The 20,946-nt window shown below is 40.6% G+C and overlaps 1 protein-coding gene across 1 annotated transcript in view; it reads left to right on the top strand.

The window, feature by feature from the left end:
* The window catches only part of LOC139735919 (uncharacterized), a 118,751-nt gene extending 100,300 nt beyond the window's left edge, over window positions 1–18,451 (top strand). The window contains exons 2-7 of the mRNA XM_071646673.1: window positions 10,932–11,078; window positions 13,192–13,475; window positions 14,923–15,007; window positions 15,674–15,883; window positions 16,467–16,560; window positions 17,300–18,451. Of these exons, the coding sequence (XP_071502774.1) occupies window positions 10,932–11,078; window positions 13,192–13,475; window positions 14,923–15,007; window positions 15,674–15,883; window positions 16,467–16,560; window positions 17,300–18,443 (1,964 nt within the window). The 3' untranslated portion in view covers window positions 18,444–18,451. The remainder of the gene's footprint in view (window positions 1–10,931; window positions 11,079–13,191; window positions 13,476–14,922; window positions 15,008–15,673; window positions 15,884–16,466; window positions 16,561–17,299) is intronic.
* The last annotated feature ends 2,495 nt before the right edge of the window (window positions 18,452–20,946 follow it).

Genomic DNA, 20,946 nt, shown 5'->3' with positions numbered 1-20,946 from the left:
GCAGTCATTTTGTTATGACGTAGTGTTTACGTTCTTAGCGCCTTGCGTAATAATGAGCTGACCAATCTGAAATGTATTCATCAGCGTAGGTGGGATTAAATTTCTCCATTGTTTATGCGTGTGTATAGTTTGCAAATGCATCAGACCAACAATATACAAAGCTTTCATGGACGTTGCGCCGTGCCCTTTTTGGATGTTATATTCGGTTGATCAAACACAGGTAATCGCACCCTTTTCTGACATGATTGTACGCGAATGACGTAAAATCGTACTATTGTTAAGGAGTCGGCAAGGACTTTGTTGCCGTTTGTGGCTTTGCCGTGATTAGCCCCTTTGTAATAATCTATCTGCATCCTACGAGAAATAAAGTTCAGGGCACGGCCAAGTGACCACTAGCATGGACTAGCGGCGGACCACCCTCGTCAACTCCATATTTCGCCACCTATCCCTCGATTTTTGTTACTGTTTGGTCGTCATTTTATGACCATCGTAAATCAGGGGGCGATCAAATTCGTAATTGCCGCAGAATGTTGGCGATAAAATGACCAAAAGGTGCTGATAATGCCCTCAGAATGTGAGATTATTTTGTTTTGATAGTCAGTCGGCGCTCTGAGGAGCATGTGGTGATAGAGCGGTTGCTCCGTGACATTGATTTATGCTCGGCTTTCTACGGAGTGCACAATTAAAATACCATCGGAGTACAAACTTCGTAAGAATGTCGCGTATTCCCGACGGAGATATCGGAGCTCAACTTGATAAAGCACGCGTGGATTGTTTAGAAGAAATCGAGTCGGAATTTTTCTTCTTCTCCCTCTTCTCCTTTGTGATAAACTTATTATTCAATGATTTTGAGATGGTTAAAGAGAAGTAGACACAGAAACACTGATAGGGGGAGATAATAACTATGGTCGTATATAAAGAACCTCTTTGATAAATATGAGGTGCTACCCTTAAAAATAATAGAGCAGTCTCCGTTTTCTCGTAGGGGACAAACTGATTGAAACAGATCAGAGCGTCAAGAAGTTACGAAGTAGAAATCTTGGGACAGAGAGCTTAGGAGAGAGCATTCAATAACATAGATGTCTTTGTCACCTTAGAAATGTGTCGAAGGTGAGAGAAACTGATCTTTAGCTCCATAAATGGATTTATATTTAGCTATGCTATGATTCCCCCCCCCCCCCCCCACCCTGCCATGAGTTTTGTTGAATGCATTTTCTGTTTTGTGCGAAGTTTCCTCTTCAGTTGTTGAAAAGGCCGCCGAGACTGGCGTATGAATTCGGCTCATTCCTTATGCCCAGTGAGCGGTGGACGTGCTTCATTGTTTGTGCACTCCTCTGCATTACCCCCTGTTCCACAATATTATTTAGAGGCTGGTCTTTATAGACAGATCCTTTTGTCTGATCAATAGATAATCCCTGTAAGAGCCTCGTTGAATGAAGAGACTTATATATAAACATTTTGGCAGCCAAAGTTTTCAGACAAACCGAGCAGCTTAAGCGCGCTTGGTGCTGACTTCTGCTGGTACCAAACATGCACGGTGCTCGTCACCTGGAGCGCTCGAGATCGTGACCACTTAAGAAACTTGCGGAGTATTATTATCCTGTTTTGAGATTGTATCAGGGATCAACTAATCGCCTGTCGTCAGGGAAAGATAGAAGTCTGTGGAGATACCTTCTGTTTTTGTCAGATTTAAGGAATAAATATGAGAGGCATGGACGATGGCCGCCCTCCTGGTCGCTGTAAGTATAATAATAATGGTGTCAATTGACCGGAAAACTAGTTTTATATAATTATTTTCCCAAGAGATTTGATGAGTGTTAGGGTGTTACAGTGTTTTAGCCATGTAGAATACTGTGGAACCACCCTCCGTCATCTCTTCTGTAAGAACACACTGAATATTGATATGTATAGATTAATCGTACTTTTCCTGACTTATAACATGTCGGCCTATAGTACTCAGCTTGCTCGCTGTGTCTTTCAGTGGCGATAAATTGAATCACACAAGCGAATGATAATGACAAATTGCTGTGATATCTCTATTGAACGTGCTACCAAGAACCACTGTCGTTTGAGTATTGTGGCTGTCATTTTCCATGGCATTTACGAATCAATCTTTATGATTACGATGCGTATCTGAAATATTCATTCGATGGTTACTTATTAAGATATAATGCATCAAACTGAAGGAGTATAGGGCTTAATCGTGTCACCGGAAAAAAAGAAAGATTCCTTCTACTACCGAGAAATCTGTGCTTAAATGATTTCCGCCGTTCTCAGTAACAAAAACATTTTAGAGGATACAGTTAAAGCATGGATCTGCTTTAGCTTATCATTATCTACCGCGCTTGCGTCACCAATCCCAGAAGTTCCGTACCACCCACAAACGTAAGCCCTCTAAAGACTGGGTTTCTTCCTCTCCTTCTGATTTTATTTTCGTTTACATTTTTGGTTTCTTTTTGGTGAGTGTGTATGTGTGTGTGTGTACTGTTGTACTTGTGTGTTTGTCTCTTCGATTGTCCTTTCCCCTAGCAGAAATTGACATCATAAATTTCCTCTTGCCAGTTCAGTGACCCCTTCTCTCATAGATTTTCATGGTTTTAAAGAACCTCGTGATGGTTGAAATTGCTAAAAAGGATTCAGTTACGGTCATGAACAAATCATTTCTCTTTCTCAGTTTATCATTTGCCCGTCCCTAAACTTCTTTAATTTTCCGCATTTATTTTCCATCATATCCTTAGTGTTTTTCCCATATGGTAGTTTTTTTTCTCTTGTAAGAATGCACCGTCCTTTTCCTGGTAAACTTTCTTGAATACACGTATTCTCTTTTAGTTACCCTTACGCCCCGTGATGCTTTCTTCTCTAAGTTCATTTTCACACTTTATGTTTTCTTCTCTCTTTCCTCTCATCCTGGTCTTCTTCTCTTCATTTTCCTCCTCCTTCCATCTCACCATCATGTCTTCTCATCATCTCGTCTTGCCTCTCTTTTACTTCTTTCATCTCACAACTCATCTTTTCTTTCATCTCCTCCTCATCCTCCTCCGTCACATTTTTTTTTCTCTTCCTTTAACTCTGACGTTGTGCACCCGCGTTGCCGTGATTGGTAGATTCGGTGTTATTTTTGTGCCGTTACCTTGATGATAGCATGGACTAGGTCCATGATGATAGGCAGCGACGTTCGATGTTGTTTCAGAGAGCGAAACATGTGCTCGTGAGAGTGTGTGTTGAAGAGGGTGGGGGGGGGGGGTGATGAGGGGATGTGATACTTGTCAATGAAATTCGAGTTCAGTGACCCCAACATTGTTTTTGTTTTTCCGTCTTTATGATGGGTTGGAGGTGGGGTGCGTTTGTAATCGCCGTGGTTAGGGTAGATCACGGATACTGTAGCTCCATCATTAGATACTACATGGCGAAAATGACTGTGTGTGAGCTCTCGTGTTCATAAGATGTCAGTGTCTCAGTTGAAAATGTTTGCAGACATGAAAAAATGACCAACATTGTTATTGTTTTTTTTTCTTTATTTTACACAATGTGACTTCTCGTTTGTGCATTACCACACTCCATTTTGTCTGTCGCATATCATTCACATGACTACAAAATATCATAATTTCATCATAGTGTCAGAACATCACATATCACGCACGTGTATATTACTGATACAGCACAATATGTAGAATATAATAATGATGATACCACAACACAGTCCCCTTGCCAATACGATGTGAGATATCGACCAAGTCGCTAACTACGGATAGGACGCACTTCGTAGGTAATGGAACAAACTTATTATGAACTCTGTATATAATTGTATTGGAGGGGTTAGATAGTAGGCCGTTTGATTCTCTGAAATCTCTACAACCGCCATCTGTGATGTGTATTGCATTTTGTTTGATTTTTATCATTTCTCTTTCTTTGACCGCAATGTCTATCCTTTGGAAAAGGTGAACAAAAGCAATCGTGAGCTGAAAAGAGGGCAATAATAAGACACAATCCATCCCTATTGACCGCAAAATGGAACCATCGCGATTCCATGATAAAATGACTTATTTTCTGAAAGAACTGTGCCGTGACAAACTGAAGTGTCCCCTGATTGCCTGCCCCGGAATAAACAAGTTTACTGCTTTTTTTCCCGTCCTCTTTTTCATCTTTATGAAAGACACTTGTTGCGTTGTGTTTGTCTGTCCGCGGTGTCTAATATTTTGGGAGATTTGCAGCGTTTACGGCAGTCTTGTTTTCAGACAATGGAAAGCCACAAATACCTTTTTTACTCTTCTTTTTTTTTCGTGCCAGCCGGGGTTTGAGCTCCAATCCGATTAGTGCAGTCATGGATGGGTCCATGGTGCAGTGGGGTGGAAAAGGATAATGTCAAAAGAATGTCCAGGGTCTATCTGTTACCATCTGGTACGCTTATCACTCTGGATTCATCTGATGGGCTTTATAATAGGTCATGTGTTAGTCGTTTCTTTATCTTTTCTATGTTTCATAATCTCACACCCCCCTCCAGTACTAAAAGTATCAGTCTTGTTATGGCGTCTACAGTGACATCTTTTTTTCCGTAATTATGTAGGCATGTGCTGGGGCGTTACCGCTAGCAGTCCACAGCACAAAGCAGTAACCAGTAGGCTGCTTTAACATGCTTCATGCTTCCATACATGTGTACTGCATGAAAGAACCACGTAGGGCCTACATGGTAGGCCCTATGTTATCATGTAGGCCTATATCGTTCTTTGTCTTCGTGCTGCATGTCGCATGAAGCAATATTATTAAGCAGCGTACTGGCTACTTCTGTTGTGCTGTGGACTTTCCCAGATTCCCCAAAGAATTGGATAAATATTCATTTCAGTCCACTCTTCGCACATTATTAATGTTATCATCTGTGTGTCTCCTCGGCACTATTTCTGTTATTATTGTTTTTGTTGAGAGTTGACTCCCACAGATTCAACCGATTCACCTTTGAATTGACTGCAGGGATATACTACTCCAAAACAATTAGTCATTGATATTGCCAATGCCCGTGAGATGCGTATTCAAAGTTAAAGTGTTCAGCCGCACTCTGTGCAAAACATGTTACCCTTATTCCGTTTTCCACCTCCTTTGTATCCACAAAAAGTCACAGGATTTAGGTTGGTCAAATTGCATGGCACAAGAGGGAAAAAAAAACACCCCAGTGCCACTTTGTGGCTTGTCCTGTACTGAGCTGTACGACCCTGGCTGGAGATCGGATTCCGATGGCGGGGATTACCTTTTGAATTCATACCGATTTCTTTGAAGGGAAGCCCGTCATGCCCCGTAGATCTTGTAGGACTGTAATAGAGAATGATTTAAGGACTACAAAGAAGAGATAGGGAATTGTGTACACCGCGCTTGCCTATATAGAGCACATTTTGAGCCTAATACGTATTTCGACGTCGCCATTAGTCCAGTTTGGTACGTCACTTGTGCACAGATTCCATAATATAATTGTCAACTCAGCAAGTGGGGCTGACGAACCATATTCTATTCACAACATTCTACCATTATACTGATATTCTGAAATAAGATGAACATTTTGGGAAAAATAAGTATGTGAAAAGAAGAGATGAAGAATTACGATCATCCTTCACAAAGAGAGAGTCGACATTACAGGGTGAAGAATAGTGAAGAGAATAAAAGGTAGAACTATTACAGCGGGGGAAAAAGAGAATTGTCATCTACATTAGAGTGAGCGGAACATGCAGATTGAGGGAAGGATAAAGGTAGAATGATCGAAGAGAGGAAGGAGGAGAGGACATGGAGGAGGAGGAAGAAAAAGGAGGAGAAAATCATAACTCAAAGCAAACAAATTTATACCATTTTTTCCTGATTTCAGATCGAAGAATACGACGCAACAGGATTTTTTTTTTTTTTTCCATTTTGGCATCCACTTCCGTCAATGAGCGTCCCCAGTTTTCAAGTGCATGCACTCGGCCGTCTAATGTTGATTCTGTCGCACACACGATATCGAAAAGACTCGTGGGGGTGTACGGCCGGGGCCGGTCCGATCCGGCCGGAGATCTCGGTGGGATTTCGAGTAGCAGGGAAGCGGCCGTGTTCTGCCGCCCCGCTGAGTTTGGTGAAGTTTTTGAAAAATAACCCATGGTAAAGTCCTTCAGAAAGAGACGTCAGACGTTGTCAAAATGAAGAAGTATTTGTTTTCTCTGTACTTGTGTACCGCTGTCGTGTATATTTGAACTATCGAAGTTATATGCGTTGCCACTGACGATGTTCCATATTCTGAATGGATGTGCTCTATTCTCTGTCTGTCTTTCCGTCTCTCTATTTCCTTTACGTATAGACCCCATCTGCCTATCTTGAAATACATAATAATTGTAGTTTGTACTCTGTTTGTTTGTTTGTTTTTTTTGTATTTTTTCGTCGTTAAGCTCCCTCTTTTTCCTTTTTTTTTTCTTCTTTTCGTTTGTGTATCTCCGCGTCCTGTCAAGCCTGCTACGAAACCAAACCCTGTCTACTTCCTAGATTTAACTTTACCCTTAAAGGTCCTGTTTACCTTTGGGAGTAGTGATTTTTAAAATGTTCAAGATGTCACATTTTATGCATATGTGTAGGTAGGTTGTATCACAAAACATCCTGCCATATACAATTTTCGTAATAAAACCTAAAATATAAGGAGATATCAGTATTTTTTCTCAATAAACCATAACTGTAAACGGTTTAGTCTGGAAACATTTTTATTATAACTATTGTTCACATTTTGTGAATTTAACAATACTTAACATCGATTTACTTATTCAATTTTTTACAGTGGTTGTTTCTATCCCTAACTCACATTTTAGAACAATTTTAAAGCACTAGTGCTGGGTTTTTGTTTCATCTGCAAATGGTAAATTATGCCTTTAAGTACGGGTCCTACGGCTTAGACTCATTTTGCACGTCGAGGGTCTTATTCGAGACTTATTCTAGTCACCTGCTAGGAAATGTATAATGGCTAGGAGAGTTTCTCCTGTAAGGTCTAACTTGCAGCCAGAATCTCTTGTCTCGCGCTTGAAATCATTGATATGATAGCAGTGCCAATTCACTGAACGACATTCTATCTCTCACACGCACAATTGATATAGCTAACGAACACCGATGTCTTGAATGAACGGCGGGCAGCTGAGCTCTCCGTAATCAACGACGTGTTCTAGATCCGCATTGCAAATGGAGTCGTCCACCTGACGAATATCAAATTAATAAGTTCATTTCTAATAACGTCTCCTTTGTGGGTTCCATTCATCCACCCTGACAGACACGAGGATTAATCCGAATTATGATTATTATTCTGCATTGACGCTCTTCTGTATTTCTTCGGCTTGTCGGCTCGCTTGAACTTCTAGCATTTTTCTTTTTCTCTCTCGCTCCCCTTTCCCCTAACGATGCCTGATTCAATTTTGTCGAAAGCAAAGCCGAATGCGATGAGAAATGATTTTATCAATAAAGACGTCTGGAACAATTACCGCTGCGGGCGCAATTCCGTGTTGGCCTGATGAAACAACGGCTTTGTGGGCGAACGTCGTGTCGTTCTCAATGGCACGAACTGTCCAGTAATCCAGTTCTCGAGTGCGCGCTTGCGAGCACGGGGCGTGAGTACCCGTTCGTGTAGGGCGATTATATCCTAAAGAGGAAACGACCTCCTAATTTGTTTGTTAATGCTTTGATTTCGGCTGTAATAGTTTCAACAAACAGTGGGCGAGACGGTCAGTAAATAAATAGTTATCACATATGAGGCCAACTACATGTATCACGTTTAATCTCTTTTTGTTTGTTTGTAATCATTGCATTATGGAGTCCATCTAATTTTGAACTATAAAGCACTTTCTTTTTTCATGGGTTTTGTTGCTTCCTTGTTACAGTTTTTGGATTATTATTAAAGGATATTCTCAGGTCAAGACGAAGCGAATGCAACTCACTAGACCTGGATCCACATCCAGAGGCGCATTCTAATAAAGGAAGAAGTAATATCCAATGATTGTCCAAACGATTCTCTACCTCCCCCCCCCCCCAAAAAAAAAAAAAGAAAAAAAAAGAAAAAGGAAAATAAATGAAAAGAGAGAGAAGGAGAATTGAAGGAAAGAAATAAAGAAATCGCTCAATGTGGTCCGGGACAAAGCCATTTAACATATTTAACGTTCACGAATACTTATGAAGCGGACAACTTTATACATCATGCTGTCACAACAGCCCAGTTCCGCCGAGGGGGAGGTAATGGTCTCGCTATTCCACGCCATAATTAACTTAAAATGCGCGGGGAACAAAAGATTCGAAAGCTGCAGAGGGGGCAAAGAGGGAGGGGATGGGGGAGGTTATACCTGGCAAGGCGTAAAGGACCTGATTAACCCCAACCCTATGCCAGCGCCCCGGAATGAAACAACACTCTTAAAAAACTAATGTGATATTGTTATTGCGACCTCAGCGTTGAAGCCTGGGCCCGAGTCCTCAATCACGCCGGTGACAAGGCCTGTGGCAGACAGTGATACATTTGACGGAAAACTGTGAAAAACACGAAGTGCGTAAAACCTTGGTCCTCATCATTTTGAAAATCTTCTCCCCTCTTTTTTTTTAATGCCAATTTGCCACCTCTATTTTCCTCCATCTTCCCCTACCCCCTCCACCTCCTTTGTCCCTTTCCCCTGCTTGCGAGGTTTTCGCAGGTTGTTCAGGTAACTCCCTCTAAATTATGACTTTTTTCATTACTTCCAGTGTCTTTCACTTCTTTTTTTTTTTTGTTCATTTCCACCTTCTCTCTTATTTTTGGGCCTCGGGGATCTTTGCAATTATTATTTATGATCGTCAAATCTGACGTCTCGACTGGTATTCTTTAAAAAAAAAAGGGGGGGGGAACCTTTGTTATTTTTCTCCTGTTTATGAGGGGGTGGAGACATGAATTTACTTTTACCCTTTACCTTTCCCATTCCGTTCCTTGCTCTTTGCAGTGGGAAAAGAAAAGAAATCCTTCAGGTCACTGAGGGCTTCTTTGTGCGCTGTAAAATGGGGAAAAAAAAACGAGAGTTGTTGCCATGACTACGGGTACAGACTGCCAATTAAAGAAGACGGAAAGAAAAGAGGAGATGAAAGGAGAAGGAAGAGAGAGAGAGAAAAAAAAAAGAGAGGAGAGGTAGATTAATATCAACATTTATAGGCCCCTAAATGTTGTCCAAAAATAGTGCTGGTATGCCAAGTGGTTTTATACTTCATAACCTTCTACCTCACTAACTATCCATGTTCAATGTTGAGTAAAAGAGACAAAGTGAAAAAAAAAAACGTATATGAATTTTATTTTATTTCATTCTTTGTCTTGCGAATCACAACAACCGCATCGTTCTCTATATTTACTCCCGATAACCTTTATAGTTTTGGCGGCAATAATGTCCTCAGTTAATATCACATATCAGAACATTACTTCTGCTTGTCGGGTGCATTGAGGGTGCGTCCTCTCGTTGCCATAGCAACTCGGGGTCCGTCAATAATGCGGCTTGGCTGTGTTTGGGTGGATGGATAGTATCGCCTGACGTCAAATGTATTGGCGATGGATGATGGATATAGGTGCCGTCGTCTATATCAGGAATACTGCCAGTATTATTATCTTTTATAGCTAATCTGAGTGGGCAGAGGAAAAGCGACCATAAGTTACACAATGAACATTAATCTATAAATCAGAACCTTGGGGAAATAATATTAATCTTAAGTTTGATTATGCTTCTTTATTAGATAGTGATATCAGTCTCACAAAGGTAAACAAATTGGTAACTCACTGCAGTTTGTTTTCGTATGAGCATATAAACCTGGAGGAGATCATGATGTCGTATTCATTTATACATACATTCATATGTTTATTTGACTGTTTAAACTAAGCTTCTTCTTGTGTGTGTTTGAGCGGAATATGCGTTGGCGGCATTTCTCAATTCAAATGATATTTGTGTGTAATTACTCTGTATACACAGGCATGAACTTTCCATCATTGCAAGTACATATACGTAGTATACGACAATCATTAGATTGCCACTTATGGTTATTTAGTATTTCTTCAAGCCACCGGGAAAAGATTTTTTTTTCACTCTTGACGATTGAGCTCCGTTTGTGGAGTCTGTGAAGAAGGCCATTTTTCCATGCAGGCTGGAGCGCGAAAGTGATGACAATGCATTAGGCAATGTTGTGTGCGTGTGATTGCGTCCATTGGAAAGAATTTTTGTGTATGTTGTGTGGGCATGGTTCCATCATAATAGTATTCATCTTACCTTTCTTCACCACTGGAATGATGCAGAGAGTGACGCGTAATGCGTTCGAGATGGTGTCGACTGAAGCATTACAAATGACACCACGCAGCGAGCTAGGCGCTTTAATTGGGAGATTGAGAGAGCTTTTGTGCGCTTCTCTTTCAAACAGTTGCAGTCGCAGATATAATCAAATTCCGAACCATCTCAATAAGCTCAGGGGGAATGAGAAAAGACTTGCAAGTCTTTCAATATTCCCCAGGCGTATCCGTGAGGGAATTGCAGCATCCCCGTCCACTTGTTAATGTTGCGTTCGCCATCATCACGCCACGAAGATAATTCGTGGTACACAGTATTTGGCAGGGCATGTAGATCCACGGGTAGGGTAACCAATGACGATGAAAACATGATGCGTAGATGACGCAAGGTGGCGCTCTGACATAATAATGAAGGACTCTGTACTTTATATCCCGCCTCAACTCCTACAAACTGCTCTGTAGAATTTTATCGTAGAAAGCGATAAGATACTCGGCAATTCCTCAACGCATTTGAGCTAACCAGTGAGGGTGTATCATTTAACTTTATTCAAGGTTTCTCCTTTGTAGAATGTCGATTGCAATTGTTCACTTCATTACTGTGATGTCATTCACCATTATCATCTTACCGTATTCTCTCGTTCACTTTGATTTTTTTATTTTCCATGTACAGTGCTCTTCTTCTGCAACTTCGAGAATGACTGCGCAAACGCCATCATACAAGAACGCAACGATGAGATGGACTTCGAAGTCGGGCACGGATGGCAGGGAGAGTGGGGCACAGGGCCGGAGGTCGATCATACCTTCAAAAATGGCACTGGTGAGCACTATTCTTCCCGTCTGTGATTGTTCAAAGTTTGATAAGTTGTTTGATGCGATAATGATACAAAAAAGAAAAAGAAAAGAGAAATAGCCGTAGAATACTGAATTATGGTGATATTGGTATCGCGGCTTTTTATGGACATGACTATGACGACATTAATAAATCATATTACTCATAATAGTAATAATGATAATGATAATACTTACATGGTATGTCATCACAAGTCATTAACCCAGTGGGGTTGGAGATCTTAAAAGGAAGCAAAATGCGTGTAAAGCTGATTTCAATTCAATTCAATCATAGTTTATTTCCAATTAACGAAAATCAAAACATAGTACAAAGTATACATGTCATAAAATGATATCGTTTAAACATTTGCAGAAGATTCATGTAGTATACAAGATAAGTTATATAACAACAACAATAATTAGGAGGAACAATGCATATATATTTCGTGGGCATGCGGAAAATAAATTCAATTATGGAATTCAGTGATCCACTGAAAAGCAAAGCTTGTGGGACGTGGATCGCTAGATCGCTATATGGCAATACAACCTTTACAGTTTTGTAATTTTTGATTCTAAATAATATTTTCGTGTAATGAAAACTAGGGAAAATTAGATGTTATCAATTCAAAGCTTAGCATCTAATGAATTCGGATCTGCCGAAACCAAAGGAAAAAAAAAACACTTTTCCTGCCAAAAACGGCTTTCATGATGACGCGTCACACAATATGTGATGCGTCATCAATATCATTTTTACTACCAATGCTGCTGAGGCTCCTATTGGTTCTACCAGGGCAAATTATTTGTATAGGGCCCCATTTCTCTCTCTCTCTTCTTTCGTTCTTTAAAACAACAACAACAAAAGTTCTACCAGTGCTACTACTACTACTACTTCTACTGCTGTTGCTGCTATTTCTGCTACTACTTCTTCTTCTGCTACTATTACTACTACTACTATTACTACTACTACTACTACTACTACTACTACAACTACTACTACTTCTGCTACTACTACTATTACTACATGTAGGCCTACTACTACTGCTACTGCTGCTACTACTAAAAATGGTAATACATAATGATAATGATAGCAACGATGATGAGGATAATAGTAGTGATAGTAGTAGGCAAGACGAAAAAAGCTATAGAATAGAAAAAAAAAATAATGCGTAGTGAAAGGATAGTATTATTGATGATAGTGGTAACAATAAACATAATAATGCTAATAACAAATGACGATATCGTGTAACATAATGACGGAGTGCAGCAGCAGTGAGACTAAATACCGTAAAACGAGGCATGTTCGCCTGCATTTTGATTTCGCGAATTTCGCGAGAGCCAATATTCGCGAATTTAAAATGCACGCGAAAGTTCTTGTCTACACTATATGCATTGAATAATAGAGGCAACTCGCGAAAATTTCATGCCGCGAAAAAGGCCGTGGGCTCCAATTCGTGAAAATTGCATGAAGCGAAAATATCGTGTTTTTAGGAAGTGTGACAGTGAATACGATCAGTTGAATTGGTATATCGACTATACCGCCATCCAAGAAATAATCATGATATCGATGAAATATCAAGAGTTCGTCACCAGGGACTTTACTAGTTTGACATGATGTTTGGCTTTACATGATATTTTTCGGGTGCTGAAATTAATAAAGAGTGAAATACAAGTTAAACGCATGTAAGTGAGACAAGTGTCTATAACTCGAGTTGACTGCGAAAGTCATTGCTGTTCTTTGACACAGATTTTCTTTCTTTTCTCTTCCGGAAGGAAAGACTTCTCTGGACTGATTGGGAGCACATCGTAAAATATGGTGTAGTTTATTAGACCTCTGAAGCAAATATATTCATGGCTACTACGGACAATAAGGCACTATTATCATGACCTTGGCTGCCATTTCTAAATCCCCACAAGAGAGCAATATTACATTAATATGACTCGTTGACGCTCAAACTCTGATAATTTACTCTTTAAAGTTCTCGACTTTTCTCGCACCCTCCCTCATCTAGGCGTGGATATTATAGATTACTAATCATAACGCTTTTTGATAAGAAAACGTCTCCTTTGAATTGTTTAATTTGATTTTTTAATTTCTTCCCTAGGCAAATATTTTTTCATCAACGCCAACGCGCCCGGTGTTCGCCAGGGCTACAGGGCTGTCATCACGCTCCCGATGGACCCGCGCCGCTTCCGCATGGGCCAGGGCGAGCTCAGCTTCGCCTACCACATGTACGACGGGTACGGGGCCCGCAACAACATGGGCACACTGAGCGTGTACCTGCTGTGCGACGGGGAGTACAACCGGACGTGGTCGGTGGACGGCAACCAGGGCGAAAGTTGGCACCAGGTGGTCGTACCACTGGAGTGCTCCGGCGAGCCAGTTAAGGTAATAAATATGTGACCCTGCACCTCAAAACAAACAAAAAGTCGCCAGACATGAATTTTTAGTTAAGACCATATTCTGAAAGAGCAGACTTTAAGCTTTAAAATGATGTATAACTCAAATCAAATGGACTCTCCTAACCTATCTAAATATTGGAAAGAAAGCACAAACTCAGGAAAAATGTGAACTGAGAAAAGAGGCTCTGAAGTACAGTGCCTATTCAAGCGCTTAATCTTTACCAAACCGTGTTGGCTGTGCGATGAATGGGACAAAAAACAGGAAGTAAACCACCAGAGTAACAACAATGAAGGGATTATCAGATTAAACTGAAATTAAGCATGCCTCATTAACACATTCTGTCCATAATTAATGCTAACTTTCAAATCAATAGCACTATCCTTTTAAAAGTTATTAGAGTTGAAAGTGAAGAGTGTGGACAAGGTTTTTCAGAAATGAAAAAACGATTCTAAAGACACACCTTATCACACTATTCTCACCAAAAATGTTCGAGATAAACTGCTAAAAAAACACACTTTCCTGCCCGTTTTATGATACCAAATTTTAGCATAATGTAAAAGAAGACCCGCTCTTTCAGAAAATATGAAAAAGTCAAGTTCGTGTAGGTTGACCAATTTCACTTATTTTCAGTCCTCACGCAAAATCAGTGTGTGCGACTTTATGATCGTTTTGAGGTGCACCGTCACATATATTATGCGTACTATATTATTATATTCATTGTTCGTAGTAACTTCGTTTCGTTTTGTTTCTTATGTTCTTTATCTGGAGTCGTTCAATTTTGTCCAATTCTGTATTTCTCTACGTTTAATCATAATCCTAATGATTTCAGTTCATTTCATTTTATTGTTTGTATCCAAATAATACAAAATTAGTGCAAATTGAAAACTAAGATTTAACAAAAAGGTGAACTGACATGAATCAAATACAAATGCAAACAGTAACACAGCATAATAACAATAGAAAAACATTTGTGATAATAATGATGAATGATCTTTTGTTTTCTATCATTGTCCTGTTATTATAAAGAGTTTAGGTGATGTGGATCGAGGGGAGTAAGTAAGCAAACCCCTCAATGATTTCAACAGAGACCCTTGTTTTTATGCCTCCGTTAATATTTGTACTGTGACATGGAAACAGAATAAAACAATGGATTCAATATTCATTATGTAACGTGAAACAGAAGAAATCGACCACTTGACGTGGCTACAGATATTACCATATTATTCTCCAAGAATTCATTGGAATGTCGCCGCCCACAAAATGTGGATGGATGCAGGAATAATATGTCTAAAGCTGTCACCATCGTTTCTGATGATCGTAGTTTGCAATCCGCGTTATGGGAGTTGCATGCCATGATTATAATTATGTCTATGTGTAACGTCTACTCGAACATTTGCTCGTGATCATTTACACGTGATTCACTTTACCATAGGTATCACTAGAGGCTATTCGAAATGGCGTTCAGAGTGACATCGTGATCGACGACATCAAACTCATCGACATCTTCGAGGGAGATCGTAAGTACTCAGATCTCTCTTCCAGTGGATTCGTGTCAGACAGTTATTTTGATTGCGGTGATAACCCTGGCAATCATTTTATGCCAGTGGATAAAGACGTAGTAACCAGTGAATGTAAAAATAATGACGATGATTAATCATTTGGCTTTTGCCCAGACAGAACTGATTTACATTTTCTCGGATTGATCAGTATGAATAGGTTCGGCAGGACAGGAGCAACAAAAGCGACCAGTTTATATATTTTCATTGAATATCATTTTATGACTACCCATTGCCGAATGACGAAATGAAAACGTATGTGCATACTAATGGTTCATGCCCGTTTTCCTTCAAAATGATGTTCCTATTATAGAACAGTGTTGTAGCTCTTTGAATGCTCTTTTTTGTTAGGATAGGCAACATGAGTGTTGAGCCAATGCATCGGAATCATTACATACATTAGAAAAGAACAATTCGTGAACTTCTTGCACTGTAACAAATTGAAAATATATATATATAAATGGTAAGAGTGATGTCAAGTTCTATTCTAACAAGATAGAAGCTTGAGGGGTATGTTTTGATTTTCATTTAAGAATAGAATACAGAATGACGTCAGAGAGTAAGTGCGATTAAAGTATTTTGTATTCATATTCATGTTGTTGTTTTCATCTCCTTCCGAACGTTTAGCTCCGCTACCCGCGACGGAAATCTCACGCTCTGAGCTGCCACAGTCATCCCGGAGCACGCCCTCAACGTCGAGAGGTGGAGGAGGACTCTCCGGCACGCCGCTTTTGACAGGCAATCCCAACCAGGGTGGGACCTCGGGTCAAACGGTCCTCCCCGGGGGGACAGGGAGCATCACCCCGCCTCCTGCAGGCAACCCCAATAACGGTCTAGGTGTGTTGGTTTGCGTTAATAGATAAAAGCCTCCCTAAGTGCTAATACCCTGTAGCCATTTTCTCCTCCTTGTTCATTTTTATTTTCCGCCTTAATCCAATCTCTTCACCCCCCTCTCTTTTCTATTCCCTTTTTTCTCTCTCTCTTCAACAGCTATGGGTATATTTTCTTCTTTTTTTTCTCTTTGTTTCTTTACCTTTCTGTCCTGGAATCTTCTTGAGTCTTATTTGATTAAATATTAACTGTTTAAACAGTTAGCTTAGAGTGGGGATATGCTGTAATTGTTCTTCATCCGTAAGTTATAGCATCAAGGTTTATCAGTGGACTAACCTGATTCAAACTGTGGACAGGCAGCCAATAGTAAATATCGATGTCCTTGTTTTAACTCCTGACCGATTCACACTCTACTCTTTCGTCTTTCCTCTAATCAGTGCTGCATGATGGGACATTACGATAATACGGCAATACACCTGTACATGCCATTGCGTTTGTCAGTGTCAGTACGTTGATACTGATATTGAAACTATGTATATTTTGAGTTTGTCATGTTTTTCTCCTTTTTGTTTTCTTTATAAATTTACAGGAATGGACATCATCATTCCCATTGCAGCCGCTGCTCTGGTGGCGTTAATCCTAATCATCATTCTCATCCTGGTGCTACTGTTCACCAAACGCAAGTAAGTCATAACTCTTCGAGTGTCTTAATTTCGTTGTAAAAGCTTGTGGCAGGCTTTCGTAATCATCAAATCCCATGTGTTTGATTTTTTTTGTGTGTGTGTTTATAATAATCATTTGTGTATTTCTCGGAAGATGTTGCCACGTAATCGGGCTAAATCTGTGAGTCAAAGAAGCATTTAGGGATGGAGAATTCCATATGAAGAGTTTGTTCGCAAAAACCGATAAGTCCATTTTTGAAGATTTTGAAGTACGGTCTCTGTCATAAAGTACAAAATAATACCTTTTAAATGATATATTGGTCACTACATATAAAGGTACATTTTTGAAGTTATGGTCGAATGAAGCAAAAAATGTCTTATTATTCTCTTTATTTTTCTCACCTTTAATCGCAAATATCTCCATTTGGCAAATATGGACTTATCGGTTTTTGTGAACAAACTCATCATAATTATTCATTCGTATTGTCTGAAGTCTATGATAGATGTGAATATGACAGTATTCGTGAGTTTTCTTACCGAGTGGAATAAGAATAATTATGAACCTTGAAAACTACCTGATATATTTCAAACACCCGAAGGGGGATTACTTCTTTGTCAATACATGATAATTGAATATGGTTTGGGCATTCAAACATCGTTGTGTCGTAACCCCCAAAGCGTCACTATAATGGATGTTGATGGAGATGTTTCACTGCGAGTGATTAACCGTTGTTCCTCCTGCCGGTATTTGTTCCTACAGGAAAACCAAGAAGACTGGTGAGATGGCGGAGCCACCGTTACAACTCTATGAGGATAACATCTTCGAGACCTCACCGGACCGGAAGTACGAGTCCCTCCAGGGACCTCTGTCTAATTCGGACAGAATCTACGAAGAGCTCCAGCACAAAAAGTCCCCTCACGCCGACATGCGACGTAACGGCGGTCCCCACACGCACGCCCCGTACCAACATGGGGCGAGGATGAATGGACACGTGCCACCCGCAATGCGGCGCAGTATGCCCGAGCTGGGTGACAACTTCTACGACCGCATCAACGACCGTATCCACCACGAGCCCATGCAGACCCACGTCAACGCCCACGTGCGGAACGACAACAACCACAACAACTTCATCGATCGCAGCCAGACGTATCATCCGAGCAGGGTCAGTTACCATAGCAACGTGGAAGACCATCCCTACTTCACTCTAATGCCTGATGTGGTGTCATCGACAGCCTTCCAAGATGACCGCATCGTGTTCGACATCCCACCGCCCCCGTCTTCCACCCCTCCCCCCTTGCCGCCGCCTCCTCGAGAGTACGACTACGGTAGACCGTTGCAGGGAGCCATGCCCATGGACGAAGGAGACATTCATGACTTAAATGAATATCACGATGTGCAGGATGTCGAGCCTCGCCGACCGAGGTCGATGAACTCCAATTTTGATGATGAGGACGACTTTGGTCGGCATCGCATGGCTGTCGACCTTGACGTGGAAGGGGACAGAGGATATCAAATGGGAAGTGATCTTAGGTTGAGTAGAGATACAGACATCAGCGCCCACATGGATCTCGATTTCGATATGGACGTCGACATGCGAATGTCCGCAGATGGAGACATTGACATCCACAGTATGGACACGTTGGAGGTTGCGAGGGCCTTCGATCGGGGACGCGATCGCCGGAGCCGCGACATGGAGCTTGAGCGAAACCTCGACCACCCCTCCCGGTACGGCGCCGCCGTGGGCGGAGTGGACAGGAGAATGAATCCGAGAAGGGACTACGATCTCGAGAGCGATTCTAAAAACTACCAGCATTCTCCATATAACCACCACATAGATGAGGATCCACAGGGCCACATAAGGATGGTCAATCTGAACTACTCGCCCACAGGGGTCCATGTATAACACGTACTTCTCACCCACCAGCCCGTTCTAGTTCAGCAAACGGACATGGACAGTGACGACTCGATTTCGTGTATTCTTACCCCAAACGTTGATGGCGTGCTTTGTCTAGAAGAGTCCAATGGAGCAACAATACCGTGATTATAGGACTCTACGTCGCAGATCTTTCACTTTGCAACGGACATTCGGGATGTACTGTTTGCCGTGGCCTTTTCATGCATGAGGAAACTCACAAAAACTGACTACCCGCAGTTTGCACGGGCACACTGTAGGTTGAGTCAGTCTTAACAACCTATGTAGCACAAAACAACTCTCTCGTAAACGCGCAAATATATGAATCTGTCCGTGTGACTGTTTCAGTAAATAGCTGCCTACTGTTTTAAATGGAAACATGGCTTCGCTCAATGAAGCACAACTAAACAATGTAACCATTTTTACATGTATGTACCCAGTACTGCGAATATGCGCTGATCTCTTTTGTATGCACCGCGTAAGATATGCAAGAATGGAGTTGGGTTAAACATTTGACACACATATTCACTAATCATAGTCGATGGAAGAAGAGTTTCTCACTTTCACGATAGCACACTATATTCTCTTAATAATGCCTTAATACAATGCAATCGATATGACGAATCAACTTGCGTGGCTTCACATACGCGAGGCTGAGTCGCATTAAGACAGGGTGTGCGTGTACCGCATACAAATGCACAGATTATAGTTGCCAAGCAACTTTGACAGCGAGGTGCACGTGCCCTGTTGGTTTGAGTCACATGATTTTATCACATTATTGTCATGTTATTATATTGATGACACTTGTCCTGGAGTACGCAGACTATGAAACCAGCCGATGAGATTCTGTCGATATATGACAATACTGTAAGGCACGGTCATTCTCGCACTCTAATGGATATTGCGTGAGAATTGGTATACATTTGTTTTTATCGATGATCTTTAGGCTCTGTTGGTTGGAAAAAATAAAAGCAACAAGCAACCACACGAAGAAACAAGCAAAGGAGCAAGAGTATATTGTTTGGTGATTTGAACAGTGAAAGGAGTGTTTCATTATGAGGAAACAGTGTCTGAATGTTTTTAGACCAACATTGACCAGTAGAGGTCAAAGTTCGTTTTACTGGTGCGATGTATATGACCATTCTTTTTTTTTTTCTTTTTGTCACGGAGAGAGGGAAGATTAAATCTTCATAAGAATATTGTATTATACGCAATTACTTTTGATACACAGAGATATTTCTTCGACATATTTTTCATTACCTATATCGATATGAAAAGCACTAAAAAGATGACATTTATGGTAATGGTGATTGGAAATGGTGGTTGGATATGTTGTGAAAAGACAATTAGGTTGTCATGTTGTCTTAAGATAATGGCTATGTTTACTGACGTCATAATAGATGATACAAGGTGGCGTAGACAAGCACACTTGGGTGTTTTCATACTAGACTCAGCTATGTCGTAGTTGTTTTAAGAGACGAGAAGAAGAATCATGTTTCGTAATGACAGGTGAAGTCTATGGGACATTGTTTTCGTTAAGATGCATTTTGTTTTTCAACATTTAAAGCTGACCAGTGTCCACATCTAGTCCAGTATCGGTCAGTTTTGACCCTCCTACACCTTTAAACTAAACTTGCCCGTTTAATATCTTGCCGACAGTCAGTATCTTACGACATAATGCCTTCTACTGCATTTTGATATTCACAGTGGATGATGATTCTCAAAAAAATACAGAAAAGAAAAGAGCTCGGTACAAATTTAGACGAAATAAAAAATATGAACACCAACAACACAAGGGTAAAAAGAGAAGGCATCAATCTTATTTACTAGTGGATAAACAATGATGCCACGTCCGCCAGGGAGCCATATTTTACTGTAAACTGTAAAATGTATTACATCATTCTCTTTTTGTGTCTTGCAAGGGGAAAACGACGGCCATGATTGAATCGAGGCACAAACGCCTTCGGCAGAGAAATGGAGTGATAATTGTCTTTCATTCATTCCACGATATATTGTAGTCAGGTTGACTTCCATCTTTAATATTGGAAAGTTGGCCTCTGGGGAGAACGGAAGTTAAGCTGTCCTACCAAGGATTCGATTGTCCGTAGGTCGAAGATCTGATTTTACTGAGTAAACTTGCTTATTTTGTGCGTTCCTCCTCTAGAGGGAAAACCGTTCCTGAGATATAAACTGCCCCACGAATTGTTATGAGACAGCCGTTCCTCTTGCATTGTTCGTTACTAATATTTCGCTTTATACTCGTTTCATCGTTTTTTATTTGTCATTCATGTTTTACGTGTACCAAAGCCTGATGTTGTATTATTTTAGTCGCTTCGTTTTCCGAACTCATTATGTTGTGTATGTAAAATAAGTTTAATACGATTTGCGGATAAGACATTTTTATTCTTGTTTTGTTGCTTAATGTGCGTCGTTATCCCGTTTACATAACTGATGTTTCAACATCTGTCTTATTTCTTTGAAATGTCTCCTCCGT

This window comes from Diadema antillarum, unplaced genomic scaffold (genome assembly GCF_040938485.1).
Source record: "Diadema antillarum isolate AM-2024a unplaced genomic scaffold, OU_Dant_1.0 seq00000606_RagTag, whole genome shotgun sequence".
Lineage (NCBI taxonomy): Eukaryota > Metazoa > Echinodermata > Echinoidea > Diadematoida > Diadematidae > Diadema > Diadema antillarum.
The sequence above is the reverse complement of the archived record's forward strand: the minus strand, read 5'-3'. Positions and strand labels throughout refer to the sequence as shown.